Below are 15,637 nucleotides of genomic sequence, written 5' to 3'. Positions count from 1 at the left end.
TAAGAATAAAAAGAAATTTATCTCCACTTTGAGCATAATTTCATACTTTTTAAAAAATTGCCAAATATATTTTCCCTAAATGTCTGTAGTTCAAAACTTATACTCAAAACAAAACAAAAAAAGGGGGCAACTAGGTGGCGCAGTGGATAAAGCACCAGCCCTGGAGTCAGGAGTACCTGGGTTCAAATCCAAGCTCAGACACTTAATAATTACCTAGCTGTGTGGCCCTGGACAAGCCACTTAACCCCATTTGCCTTGCAAAAACCTAAAAACAAAACAAAACTTATACTCTTAAAATCAGATGGTTCTGATTTTATCTATCATCTAAAATATTACATGTTCCTACATTATCTATTATCTTATCAAAATCCATAGGCCTGTGCAATTTTAAATTCAGATAACAGAAATGTTATAATCAGTCTAACTCTTCATACAACTTAAAAAGGCATGCATATTTACTTTTGCCAGCATTTGTGGTAACTAACTGATAATGAGAATATGAAGTTTATATAAATTTAAAAACAGACCAAGGAAAAAAATGAATACTTAAATAAAAGCATAATGATAGGCGCTTCAGTTTTAAATTCTTTTGTTCTGTTATGTTTTACTTTAAGTGGTCAAAAAGTAGGCTTTTTAAGGAATAGGAAAACATCTCAGCCTATGTTTAATATGAATTTTGACAAGATTGCATTAAACTGGAAAAAAAATGATATTAGGGTAAAAGTAAACTGAGAACCATAAGAGGTCCAGGAGACAAAAAGGTTCATTTTGAGTCTCATATCAAACACCAGGAATTTAGAAGGAAAAAAGATAGTAGCTATAAAATGCAGACTCATAAGATAACTACCTCCCCATCCACTCCAAAGATAAAAAGAATGAGTCTGGAAATTGAAGGAAATAGCTAGAACAAAGAAATGCTATCTACCCCATGTTTTCATTATCTGAGCTATTAATGACTGACAAGCACACACAGGGAAATAGGAGAGTAAGGGGAGGTGGGATGGGAAGGGTGTGTCACCTTACTTCTAGTTTTATGCATTTTTAAGTGGTTCCAGGTCCTTTTGTCTTCCTGCCCACCTCAAGTCAGGGAGACTCAACCTGCACTTCTAGGCATAATTGGTTTCCTGGATCTATCACCCATGGTGTTTAATCTCTTGGATTTGGATCACCAAGACTTAAGTTTATTTGAGGGAGACAGGTCACATGTATGACTATCCCAAATAAATCATAAACATAATCCTTATTGTTAGATCAAATGAATGTGGGCTTTTCAAAATCTTGTAATAGATTATCAATAATAAAATAATTTTCCCTAGTTAAGAATTAAATCAACTTACCTGTCCTGGTTCACACTTCACAGTTCGTTCATTCTGCAGTTCTGCCAAAGACATATCAATTCTTCTGAAACAAAGATATGACAATAATTAATAACTGTAAATCATACAATGAAACATTTTTTATAATACAATCTGACCAAATTTGGAATAAATGATCTATTTCAGATTTCTGAAGTAATATAGAAGAACTTTGTTATCAGACTTCACAGGGACCTCAAGTTCAGTAGTACAGAGAGGTAATGATGCACTCATTTACTAATCTTTTAGTCACTAAATTGTATTAATAATCAAAGTTTAAAATTTTCAATTTTGTGGTGATTCTAGTAGTATTTCAACCCTAAAGTAACTTGGTCACATTGAATACTTACTTGACAAGTGATATTAAACACTTGCTTCTATTAAACACTTGATCCTCAGTGCAGCTTCTATTTCTGACTAGTCAAAGTAAAGTGACTTTGACGATAATATCAATTTCTCACTAATCAGGCAAATAATATAGAGAAATAGAGAAGGAAGGTCTTTTGAAGTGACTGCAAAATTCTTCGATATTAGGTCAATAGTTTCAAAAACAAAACAAAATACAATTTCCCCTGAATAGATTACGCTCTGCTTTGGAACAAGCACACATCACTGAGATTAGTGATGTATAATATAATGTATATTCATTCAATAATACCGTCTGCTTGTTTCTTCAGTCCTAGAAGCCCTTTCTAATAAAAGGATAAGGCAAGATAGGGCCAGAGCAACATGAAGCATCAAATGCCAAAGAGACTGCCACATGAACACTTGGCATAAGAGTCTTAAATTTTCAGACATCCACTGACCACAAGTCTATTCTACTCTCATCCAACTTTGCTTCAAGAGGGGTACTTTGATATGGCCATTGAGAAAACAAACCCCTAGCATCAACAAATTCTAGTAATAAAACATAAGAAGGCACATACTATAATAGCTCTATTTCTCTCCTGTCAAAGGAAACGTAAATGAAGTAGAGACCCAGATTGAACGATATAAACAGGGGGAAGATTATCAGAAGCACTTTCTCCCAGATTTTATTTTTTGCCTGAGAAGAGTAATATTAAATTATTTACCTGTGAATTTCTGGATCTGAATTCATTTTCATTTCATTTATATCAGGAACTTGCGTATCTTGCATTTTTGAGAAACGTTCATGTAAAGTAAGCTCGGAAGATGGAAAATAATTTGCTGGAAAAAGATAAGTAGTTTTATCTTACTATACAACTGACTGCACTTAAAATATTAAATATGAACATACAAAAATAGGGCTCAGAAAAATAAAAAATGTCAGTTTGTCCTTGAGATTATATGATCTTTGTAATCCTAAAATCTAACAGTATTAAGAACATAGTAGGTACTTAATAACTGCTTGAAGAGTATTGACAAATAAAATGTCCCAGTCTCATTATTCCATGGATTTGTAATACATGTATAACTGTCAATCACACCTAAATACTATTAAAGAATAGAGGGAGTAATTATCTCAATAAATCCTGAAGAAAAATACTAAATATTCAAATGATTCTCTAAAATGAGGCTCAGAAATAATGACAACTAATAGAAATTAGTATAATATATCTATTTTAAACAAAAGCTAAAAAATAATAGTGAATGCTAGATCAAAGATAATCTGTGCAGGAAGCCTAAACCAAAGGTAGCTAGGTGGAACAGAGGATACACACTGGGCTGGGAAACAGAAGACTCATTTTTTTTTAGTTCAAAATCTGGCCTCAGGCAGTGGTTGTGTGACCCTGGGCAAGTCACTTAGCCCCATTTGCCTCATGAACTGGAAAAATAAAATGGCAAACCACTCCAATATCTCTGCCAAGAAAATACCAAATGGGGTCATGATAAATCAAATATAACTAAAAAATGAACAAACAAAAGTCCAAAACAAGTTAAGCAAACTATTGTTAAAAATTTAGATGTAATTTAAGTTTATATACTAATACTATTCTATCTTTTCAGAACTTTCCTTAAAAATACAGTCTTTTGATAATTATATTCTCCTTAATAAAAAAAGGAAAACAATTCCCTAAATGCTAGTAACAAAATGCCTTTTCAGAAAATTTTCCCATAATTCATCCTTTCAAACCTGGAAGCAATGATCCAACATCATTGCTATGAGAAGTTTCCTCTTATTCCAATATCTAACCCTCACATTCTGTCTTATTAACAAAATAAAGTTAATTTATTCAGAGGAAGTCTGCTTGAATCTCTAATATCATTTATCTTACCACCCAAATGTATATGCAATATACTGGCTTAATATCAGGTAAAAATAATTAACTCTATTCTTGAAGATTATCAGGTGAAATAGTTGATCATTTATCCAGAATGAGCTTTTTTGTTCCATTTAATCAATTTTCCAAAGAAATGAAATATAACTTTTTTTTTTGCAAGGCAAATGGGGTTAAGTGGCTTGCCCAAGGCCACACAGCTAGGTAATTATGAAGTGTCTGAGGCCGGATTTGAACTCAGGTACTCCTGACTCCAGGGCCGATGCTCTATCCGCTGCACCACCTAGCTGCCCCCTATAACTAACATTTGAAGGACTAGAACTTAAAAATGCTTTTAAAATTTTAAGATATTTAATACTTTAAGAGCCAAGTTGCATCAATTGAGAATGCAATTTTTTAATCAAAGAAAACAGAACTGAGTGAAAACTTTTCTAAGTAAAATTGAAATAAAATTTTTGCTTTAAAGGTTGTGCCTAAACTTTCTAGTCCTTAAGGTTAATTTGTCTAGATGACTAATGGTAGCCATAATACATCTCTTGGTTTCTTTTTAAAGATACCTTTCCCCGCCAGGTATGTGATTTCACTAATATAGGGAAATCTGGATGAAGTAATGCCTATCAGCAAATTCTCTTTAACTTAAAAATCATAGAGGTAAGACGTGAATCAAGTAATAATTTATTCATTCAGGTCTTCCTGAGCATGCCTCTCATATATACATACATACATATATGTATGTATATACATATATATCACTACTATTATCCTCCTCCCCCCCTTAACAAAAAGGATTAACATAAATTAACCTACTTTTGATAATTTCAGACTAATGTCAAAAAAGATGATATAGTAGAAAAGAATTAAGACTTGGAATTGAGAAAGGTTACAGGAGGCATTATGATAAAATCTTACTTTTAAGTAAGATCTTGGGTTCAAATTCCATCTTTAATATGGACATTAGCAGGGGCAGCTAGGTGGTGCAGCGGATAGAGCATCGGCCCTGGAGTCAGGAGTACCTGAGTTCAAATCCGGCCTCAGACACTTCATAATTACCTAGCTGTGTGGCCTTGGGCAAGCCACGAAACCCTATTGCCTGCAAAAAAAAAAAAAAGTACAATAGCCTCTTCAATAAAATGAAGAGAAATTGGATGACTAGCAGCTTTTTATCTGTTATCCTATGATCTCCGATCCTGCTTCTGATCATTACTATGAATGACCAAGAACAAATATTTCATTAACTATAGCCATCTACTTTGATTTATACCCAATGCCTTGACTATACCTCCATTTTAGCAACCCACATTCTGACCTGGTTTCCTGAACCCAGTGCTTGAAATGAAACTGTTCTCTCCAAGATTATAAGTATCAAAGATCTAATTGAAAAAACTGATAAAAATTTCTTAGTCCTCATTTTTTCAAAGTCTTCATAGCTTTTGACAATGGTGGGTCATACTGGATTATCACTCTCTCCCCCTACTGTCCACAATATGGCTCTTCTAGTTCTGTCCAACTATCCTTCAGGCCTTACTATATCATCACACCATCATCTCTCATTCAGTAATCGTGTGTCTCTCCAATCTGTCCTAAATGCTATGTGATTCACTGCCTGCTACAAGATCCCATCTGGGTGTTACAAAAAATATCTAAAACTCAACTGCCACAAACCCAACCCTGCTCCATGACCTCTTTTATTTTGATGAAGCCACCATCATATTTACAATCTAAGTTAGCTATCTCAGAATTATCTCAAACACTTCTTTCTCCCAAATCCTTACCAGCTGGTATGTGTTTTCAGTTCTGTCTCTGCCACATCTCAAATTCATCTGCCATCCTCCCATTTTGCACAGAAAATCTTGCTAATTTAATTGTTATTCCCACTTCTAGTCTGACTTCTCTAATTCAGCTACTACCAAGCCAACAAAAGAGTTTTCATAAGTCTCAACATTCCATACTACCTTTGAGATGAAACAGGAACTGGTCCCCCTTAGCACTCAAAATCCTTTTATTTGGGGGTAAGCAAGGTGGCAGTGGATAGAGCACTGGTCTTGGAGTCAGGAAGATCTGAGTTCAAATCTGTCTTCAGACACTTAGAAAAAAAAATTCATTTGGCTCCTGTCTATTAACTTTCTAAATTTATTTTGTACTATGCCATTTCTCCTTAACATATTCTATACTCTAGTCAAATTGCTGTTTGTCCAAATTTGGCATTCCATCTTCTGCTACTACAGAATCTATCTTTTTTTCCTAAAATGCATTCCTCCTGCACCTCAAGTATCATAATTTTTAGCTACCTTTAAGGATTATCTCAAGTATTCTCTTTTATGAGAATATTTTATTGATTTCCCAATTGTTAGTGAGCTTTGATTTTTGAACTAGCATTTTTTTCCTTGAAAAAAGGTAAACGCCTTGAGGATGGGATTTTTTTCATTTTGTCTTTGTATCCCCAGCATCATGCCTTGTATAAAGTAAGCACCTACATGTTCAGTAAATGAATAGCTTTGATTTCATCAGTTATACAGTGAAAATAATAAGTGGCTTTATACATATCACATGATTGTGAAAATAAAATAGCATATGCTGTTGACTGTTAGACACTAGTAATTTTTACCATTATTCATGAAAATGCATTTTCTACTACACATTAGGCACCCTGATTTGAGAGTAGAAAGTAAACAAGCAGGAGAGTCCCTGCTCAAGATTACACTCTACTGGTGGAGGACTAGGGAGCAGGGGGAGCTTGTGTGTACTGGCTTGGCTTGGAATGGCTAGGAATCTCACACAAGCCTGGGATCCAAGCAGGGTAAGATGCCTATCAAAGCCATACATCAGGGGTGGCTAGGTGGCGAAGTGGATAAAGCACCGACCCTGGAGTCAGGAGTACCTGGGTTCAAATCCGGACTCAGACACTAAATAATTACCTAGCTGTGTGGCCTTGGGCAAGCCACTTAACCCCATTTGCCTTGGAAAAACTTAAAAAAAAAAAAAGCCACACACCTTCAGACAAAGTTCAATCTCCAATGGGAACAGGGTTATAAATAACAATATACTTGGATTCAGACTTCTATACCTTTACTTTTTTTCCCTTATTTTTTCTTCCTCCTCTCACTATCAGAATGTTTCTCTCTTGCTAATTTTGTGTGCCCATCTCCATTATGCAGCTTCTCATCTATTTTGAGATGGGGGAAATCAGAGAATCAAGTGTGCTAAAAAGAAATGCAAAATGTGAATAATTAGTTTCTGTAGGATGACCTGGAGGGCTGGAAACCCTTTGAAAAAAAATACATAATTTTAGCACATAAATTTGTGAACAAACTTTGTTCGGAATTCCCAACTAAACAGCACCCTGAAAAGTGAAGTCACAAACACACAAACCCCCAATACATTCATGTTTTCAAAAATTTTACTTGTATTTTGGGAGTTCTGTGGTATGTGGTAATTACCTTCCATATAGGTTACATATATAGTTTTTGTAGTTAGAATAAGGGAGAATGATTAACAAATATGAACAGCATAAAGACTCTTCAGTTTGAGTGAATCTGCCAGGCTATGTAACTTCATAAAAGTCAACAAATATTCCCTGTTTTAGTCATACTAACCTTTAACTTGATGGATTATTGTGATGATTTCCTGTGTAAATTCTCCTGATGGTTTGTTTCGGACATTCTGTGTTGTGGGATCAAGATGTTCAAACACTGGATGGAAGTTTTCCTTTTTCCTGCTAACAACAACCAAATAATGCAACATCTGCTAGAAGCAGTTCTAGAATAACTTGCATATGTTTTTAACTACATCTGAAACTAGTTATCTAACCAAAGAACTTGTTTTAAAATACTATGCAAAAATATTATAACAAAAAAGATCTTCTCTTCTTGACCTACAAGAATTTTTAATTCAATTGTTTAAGAACACATCATCATGATCAGTTTTGATGGATTTGTTCACTTCATATAATAATAAAACACATTTCTAAAAGATCTGTGGGGGTGGCTAGGTGATACAGTGGATAGAGCACGGGCCCTGGAGTCAGGAGTACCCGAATTCAAATCTGGCCTCAGACACTTAATAATTACCTAGCTGTGTGGCCTTGGGCAAGCCACTTAACCCCACTGCCTTGCAAAAACTTAAAGATTTGTGACAGAAAATACTAAACATATCTAGAGAAGAAACTGGGAAGTTTAAATGCAGACCAAAGCTTACTACCTTCAATTTTTAAAGTTGTCATGTATTTTTTTTTCCGATTTGATTTGATTCTTCTTTGCAAGTACAGCCTATATTACAATGTTTTCTGTCAGTGGGAGGGGGAAGGAAGGGGAGGGAGAGAGAAAAATGTAAAACTCAAAACTTTGCAAAAAATGATCATTAAAAATTAGAATTACATGTGGTTGTAAAAATGAATAATTTTGGAATAAAGTTTGAAAAACCCAACACTACCAATACTTTATACCTATAAACATTTCATTAAATTAGTTTTATTTTCAAATGAAAAATCACAGTAAATTAAGATATTTAAACTACAAATTTTAGTTGAGTTTCCTGCTCTCATATTTTACTTCAATTTCAATCACTTTGTACTGTATCTTGAAAGTAATTAACCAATTCAATAGATTTTTTTATAAAGCGCCTACCATATGCTAGATGTGTTAAGGCCACAAGGCTCAAGCATCTAGCAAAATACTGAGAGTTAAAAAATTACTTACCAGTAAATACAAAATACATACAATTACATACTAAGCAATGAGTGGGGAAGGACAGAGCACTAACAATGGGAGAAATGTCAGGCAAAGCCTCACTTAGTTAGGACCTGGCATTTGATATGAGCTTTGGTCTCCAAAAATCAGAAGAGAGAGAAAGGAAACACTCAAGAGATGGCATAGCAGACAAAAAAGGCAAATATGACTATTTATTAAGAGTACATCAGAGGAGTATAATGTGCAATCAATCTGGAACACTAAGATGATTTTATTGGAAACTCAGATTATGAAGGACTTTGAAACTCAGGATGTGGGAAATGATGGGAAATGGAAGAAACCTGGGTGACTAGAAAGATGGCAGGTCTTTAAAAAAAAAATTGTAAAGGAGGTGAAATGGGGGTAAGAAACCAGTTTTGGATAAGTTGAGTTTGAGAAATCCATTGTTTCATGGAATATACAACTATATAAGTTTTATATTTAAAGCCAACAACATTTCTAATGTCATTTCTTTGATATAAAGTCACTTTAAAAACTTACACAATCCTTTCTAGCAACTGGGAGGCTATTATAGTCATTTAAGCTAAATAAATTCCATAAAAATTTAATTTGATTGTTTCTGAAAATAAGCAAGAGCATTCTATTATTTTTGGAAGCTCCAAGATTATCATAAAATATCTACTGATCACAACTCCCTAAGTAATATGACTCAACAAATTTTAACAAGTTTTCTTCTATCTAAAAGCTAGTTCATTTATTTAAAAAGCTATAAAGGAACCAGGTGGAAAATGTACTAATAGTTGGGTGACAACTATAAAAATTCTACCTGGTAGATATTCATAATCACTACAAAGACTTGGGTTTCACAATGTAATCATTCATTCACAAAACACTAACTCAGTCTGGAAAAATTATCTCAATAAATTTACTGAGTTAAATATTTAGCAGGAAATTGTGACTATTAGTATTCACAAATCTGCCTGTGTTTTCCTATGTATATATGACTCAGAATGACATCAAATAAAGCAACAAGCAAAGCCTTGGTTATATATGTCAACTATATTTCCTGAATCAAAAGAATATGTTAACAAAGGTTATTTCTTTTGCAAAACCTCATTGGAAAGCATATTGTATTTTCTTAAAATTGAATAGTCCTGGGGCAGCTAGGTGGCACAGTGGATAGAGCACTGGCCCTGGAGTCAGGAGTACCTGAGTTCAAATCTGCCCTCAGACACTTAATAATTACCTAGCTGTGTGGCCTTGGCCAAGCCACTTAACCCCATTGCCATGCAAAAAAACTAAAAATAAAAAAAAATTTAATAGTCCTAGGAAAATTGGGATTTAAGTTAGCTATATGGTGATGGCAGTCTCCCCTCAATCATTCCAAAAATGTAGTTAAGTAAAAGAAAACAAGCATCACTACTTATGTGGTAAAATTAAAAATTAGATCTATTAACTAATTAAAAATGAAACACTACCAAAAAATGTGAAAAATTACATATAAACACCACCACTAATTCTTCATTGTTATGGAATCAGTTTAATCCACTCTAGTTTTCCCATTGCCAAGGCCTGTAATTTGCCACAAAAGGAAACTTAACAACAATGCCCTACAGTCTCTGCAATGAAATCCAAAAGAGGCATTCTAAAGATGTTATAGTGATGGCAACAATGTTGGAACAAATTTAAATATACTGTTGTAGATGTGAGTACTTTGAAGAGAACAATAATTATTTGAATGTTTAAATTCTGGCATGGTTTTAGGTCACTGCTTAATATCAGATCAGCAGGCATCAGTATGCAGTAAAGCATTTTGAAATATCTCACAAAAAAATTCAAAAATTTTAAGTTTTGAAATTTGAAAAGAAGCCTATTTTCTGTCTGCTTATGAATCATTAGTTATATAGGTTTGTCCTTTTGCTTGGTAAAAAGCACTAAACGTGAACTTCTTATTTGATAAAGGCAGAGATTTCATAACAGATATTGGACCATTAATTCTTGTTTATTTGATGGTTTTCAAATAATAACTGTTATTAAAAAATAGTATCAGGAGCAGCTAGGTGGTGAAGTGGATAGAGCATGGGCCCTGGAATTAGGAACAACCTGGATTCAATTCTGGTCTCAGCCATTTAATAACTGCCTAGCTCTGTAACCTAGGACAAGTCACTTAACCCCACTGTCTTGGGGGAAAAACCCAATAATATCAAGGTCGGTCCTGAGGCTTGGGTGCAACTCAATATCGGAAACTCCTACAATAATTTCTTCATCTATAGAATTTATTTTCTTTTGCAAAACATTTCTAAATATCTAGCTTGATCTACAAGGAAAGAAGATAAGAAACAGGGAACTTAAAAGGAAAATCTCTTCCCCTGAAGTTTTAAGTTTACCTTACTTGGCAAGATACCTCCCATGGTTTTATAAACTTACAATTTATTTAACTTTATAACTTAACAACTTAACTCCCTTTCCCTCTACAAGTTCTCTATTTCTCAAGTCTCAGTCTCTTCTCTAGATTTGTGGATAAAGAGAAAAAGACCACACATCAACATGTGTAGTGAACTGTGTGAAAACACACAGCTATTATAATTCAATCTAAGTTTCAGTTTGCCATTTCCTGTCTAGCCATCAGACATTTAGCCATGACTTTCACAGGAAAATAAGGAGTTGCAAAAACAAATATCATTTAGTCCATGAAAAAAGACAGTTTCAGGGAAACCTAGCAAGACTAGTATTAATTCATACAGGGTGAAAGGAGCACATTTTGGAGACTAATTTATATAGCAACAGCATTCTAAAGACAAATGCTAAATACTGAAAGACTTCAGAACTCTGATCAAAACATGACCAATCACAATTCTAGAGAGATGTGATGACAAATACTCACCCAACTACTGATAGAAAAGTAAGGTACTACAGGTAAAGAATAATACAAGTATTTTTTTGAAATGGTCAATGCAGTAATTTTTCTTTTTCCTTGATACATATTTGTTAGAAGAATTTTTGTTTCTTTGTTCCCACTCCTCCCTCCGGAGGAAAGAAGTGAGGAAATAAAATATTTGTTCATTGAAAATAAGAGTTTAATCGAGGAGAATTTTGGGCTATCTGCAACGGAGAATACCATTTGTATCCATAGAAAGAATTGTGGCATTGGAACGAACACCAAAGACCTTTGAATCAGGAAAAAAAAAAAACACCTGATATCTTATGTAATCTTGCCATCTCTTATACTTTATTTTTCTTCCTTAAGGATATGATTTCTCTCTCATCACATTCAACTTAAGATAGATGTATACCATGGAAACAATGTAAAAACTAACACTGTCTTCTGTGGGGGGTGGGGGAGGGAAGTGAGATCAGGGAAAATTGTAAAATTCAAAATAAATCTTTCTTTAAAAAAAAAACAGTTTAAACAATCCCCTTATTTTACAGATGAGGAACTGCATCCTGAGATATCAAGTCAGCTGTCTGAAGTCACACAACTAATTACTGACAGTCAAGTGTCAAACCTAGGTTCCAAAAAAAAAAAAAGCACAAATTTCTTTCAAGAGGATCTTATTATAATCCCAATTCTAGACATTACTAGTTGTGTGATCTTGAACAAAGTCTTTGGGTCCAGGTGGATTTCCTTATCCAATATTATCAATGAATTTCAGAACCCAACAATAACTTAACAAGAATCCTCCATAACCCCCAGACTCCCAAATTCAACAAATGGTCATCCTGCCTTCTCTTAAAGAAATTTATCACCCACAGCAACTGTGGACAGTTTTAATTCAATTGACCAATTCAACAAGCATTAATATTAAATGCCTTTTAATTAATTTGCTAGGTCTTTTCTCCAACTCTAAATCTATGACCACATGCTTCAAAATTCAAGCTTTTCCCAGTGTCATTAAATAGCCAAATTGACTATCAGAAATCATCCATTATTACTGAATTTATTCTATATCAAAGAGTGAAAAAAAAACACAACCAATCTTAACTTTTAAAAACATTTCAATATGAAATAGAGTTCAAACAGCAATTTAGTAGTTTCTTAGAAAAGCTAAACTCTTTGTCAAGGAGCCAAAAATTACCTCATTCTCCATCCACACAAAATAACTAGCCTGTGAAAAAGTAAAATCCTAATAATTTCTTATAAATAACCAAACCTTTTTGCTCCTCTAAAAAAATTAAAGAACACTGTGATCCAAAATGACATTTTACAACATACTAAAAATTCATTTTTAAAATATGAAATTCAAATAAACTTATTCTAGAAATCCTGTGACTATCAAGATAATTATATTTTCCTTACTTTTTATTCAAATTATATTTAAAATCCAAGAAGATGCATTGATGAAAACAAAACTTCAGCTAATGGGGCGGGGGTGGGGATGGGAATGAGTAGAGATGTGGTCACTGGCAAGCTTACATTAGAAATATTAGACTATATTTGAGACATTTGTTTTTCTTGTTTGAATACTAATTATATATTTTTAAATTAGCAGCTTTATGGGTTTTTGTGTGAATGTTTATTTTAGATCTGCCTTTACTATTAGTATTAATATCTTCTAACAGAGTAGACAGATTGCAAATCATAATGTGTACTTCATCCACACAGAATAAACACTCTCATACATACTGCATCTCTAAAATCTGATCTTGGAAAAGATTAAAAACTAGATATATAATTTAAAGTAATACCCATATAGTTCATGTTGTTTCTTACTGGGGCAGCTAGGTGGTGCTGTGGATAGAGCACCAGCCCTGGAGTCAGGAGCCCGAGTTCAAATCTGGCCTCAGACACTTAATTACCTAGCTGTGTGGCGTTGGGCAGCCACTTAACTCCATTTGCCTTACAAAAAGCTAAAAAACAAAACAAAACATATTGTTTTTTACTTCCTAATAAGAAGGCAGCTTTGGGCAGTCTGTGCAGATAAGTTAATACAATAGATTTAAGGATCACCTGCAGTGTTTCAGACTGTGCTAGGAATATAAAGAATGAAACATTCCCTGCTCTCAAGGAGCTTACTTTTGAACAGGGGAATGCTGTTTGTGTAACAATATATACATACACATACACCCAGCCTAAATGTAAAATAAATAGAAATACGAGGCAGAGAGGAAGAGAACATTAATTCAGGATATTTTAATGAAATTGATGACTTGTGGTTACATGACTATAGAGGAAGAAAGCTGAAGAAAGCTAAGAGAAAAGAAGTGAGATGAGGTGTATTTATTCATTTTGTTATGGGTTGCATAGGCATTTGTGTAGAATAAATTGAGATGAATGGAGATAAGACAATGGGAGGTTGGGATTGGGGGAAAATTGCTCCTAGGTGACCGGACCAACAATAGTAGGAAAAGAAAGAGGAATAGGATAGAAAATCATTAGCCATAGAAGTAGTAGAGAAAGGAAAATAAATGACAGTGTTTACAATCTCCTAGAAGTTAATGTTGGGCCAACAAGGGATGCTGGCATGGATTACCCTACCTGTTACTCCTTAGGTGGTTGAGTTGAGAGAAAAACCGCAAAATCTCTTAGATTGACATAAAGGGTGCCCCTTTGGGTCTAAACCTGGATTACTCTGCCTGCTGTTTCTCCTCAATATAACATTGTTATTTTACATAGAGGCACACATGCCTACATATATATGTAAAATTAAATTAAATGAAAATAACAGACCAGCTTTAATGATTATTATGTTTGCTTTTTTTTACTGTTATTTCCTTGAGTTTTTATAAACATTAGATCTAAAGAGAGTAAGTTGTCCTGAAGGACAACAACTTTATTCGTGGAACTATTTCAGAGTACTTTTCCCATGTCAGCTTTAATTTATTCTTAAAAAAAATAAGATAGTAGTCTAGCAAGAGGATATTTTAATGAGAAAAACAAATAACATAAAAATCGGGGGAGAGTTTAGAGGACAGAAAAAACATCAAAAATGATTGACATCTCCATTAAAGATTTGTCTAGAAAAGAATTCTTTAAACACACTTTGACCATATTGTATTTTTTAAAAGATAAAATTCATAAATAGAACAGAGCTGGCAACCAAGCAGCCAAGCATTGGAAAAAAAAAAAAGAAAGCATTTTTCTACTCTCCCCTTCTCAACCAGGCACTCCACTTCTATTATTTTTGTTCATTTAAAGGTAAAAAGGACTATCATTTAGGTTTTTTTTTTTTGCAAGGCAAATGGGGTTAAATGGCTTGCCCAAGGCCACACAGCTAGGTAATTATTAAGTGTCTGAAGCCAAATTTGAACTCAGGTAACTCCTGACTCCAGGGCCGGTGCTCTATCCACTGTGTCACCTAGCTGCCCCTCTTTTGAATGTTTTCAAAGATAATATTAAAGCATTTTAAAAGTGATCTGTATTTTAGCCCAACTATTCTAAGACTTTTTATTCACCACAAGGACGGCTCCTCCACTCCCTAATAACTGTTCTCAGAGTTGATTTTCTCCTATTTCAAAAATTTCAAGTATCAGTCTCCTGATGGGTGATTTAGACCATATGTTATCCCAATCCTAATGGCTCAAATAGGATCAAGTGAATCAAAGACTAAATCCATTTCTAGAATTTGTCAACGTTATTTGGGTAGTTAATCTTAATATTTAATTCAATTAAAATCTCTTTTGATTTAAGGCTAGCTCTCAAAGCAAATCTAATTTAGTTTTTCTGACTAAAAAGAAGCAAGTAGGAGGTACATAGAATAACTATGGTTTTTTTCCTCCCTCTGTGGTCACTTGCTCCCACTGGACAATCTTTTTAGTTTAAATGCTTTTTTTCCCCTTCCTCTTGGGGGTGGGGTTGTGTGGGTGTGTGGATGGGGGGGTGTGGGTTGTGTGTGGGGTGGGTGTGGGTGTCTGTGTGTGTACACATACACTTGAGAGAGACAGAGAACCATATCTAGCCTCACTTAAGCCCTGAAAGAAACCTATTCTTGGTACTCAAGGCAATGTTCACACTTTCTGGACCATTGCACAATTACTTTACTTCTCTGAATGACCAAAATGTTCCCCCCTCTCCAGTATCCACCATCTCAACCTAATTCTTCCCCTCTTACCTCCCCAATAACTCTATAAAAATATTTTCATGGATACTTGATATAATTGTAACAGACATTTAATATTATTTTTCTTGAATACTCAGAAAGGAATCCTATGACTCCTTTAACGTCTTTACCTGTAATTACAAAGATTCTAACAAAGTGAGTTGAGGTAACAGCAAAATTAACAGTGTTTTATCAATATATTTGCCATCAACAAGCACTATTGTCTTTATCAGACTTTTTGAAAAACTAAGATCTGCTCTGCCACTCTGATGTTTCTAGATTTTCGAAATTCAAGTCATAATTTTTTAGCCAACCTCAAA

General features: G+C 34.1%; 1 protein-coding gene across 7 annotated transcripts in view; it reads right to left on the bottom strand.

Annotated features, from left to right (window-relative positions):
• Positions 1–15,637, bottom strand: part of BCLAF3 (BCLAF1 and THRAP3 family member 3) — a 90,003-nt gene that overhangs the window by 37,150 nt on the left and 37,216 nt on the right. For 5 of the 7 annotated variants that reach the window (XM_074214280.1, XM_074214281.1, XM_074214284.1 and 2 more), the window contains 3 exons: positions 7,189–7,310; positions 2,429–2,543; positions 1,338–1,401 (listed from right to left, as the gene is read on the bottom strand). In XM_074214280.1, the coding sequence (XP_074070381.1) occupies positions 1,338–1,401; positions 2,429–2,543; positions 7,189–7,310 (301 nt within the window). The remainder of the gene's footprint in view (positions 1–1,337; positions 1,402–2,428; positions 2,544–7,188; positions 7,311–15,637) is intronic. The other 2 variants (XM_074214283.1, XM_074214282.1) reach the window with 2 other exon arrangements.

Source organism: Macrotis lagotis, chromosome 1, assembly GCF_037893015.1.
Source record: "Macrotis lagotis isolate mMagLag1 chromosome 1, bilby.v1.9.chrom.fasta, whole genome shotgun sequence".
In the NCBI taxonomy this organism is placed as follows: domain Eukaryota; kingdom Metazoa; phylum Chordata; class Mammalia; order Peramelemorphia; family Peramelidae; genus Macrotis; species Macrotis lagotis.
This window is presented reverse-complemented; position numbering and strand designations above follow the sequence as displayed.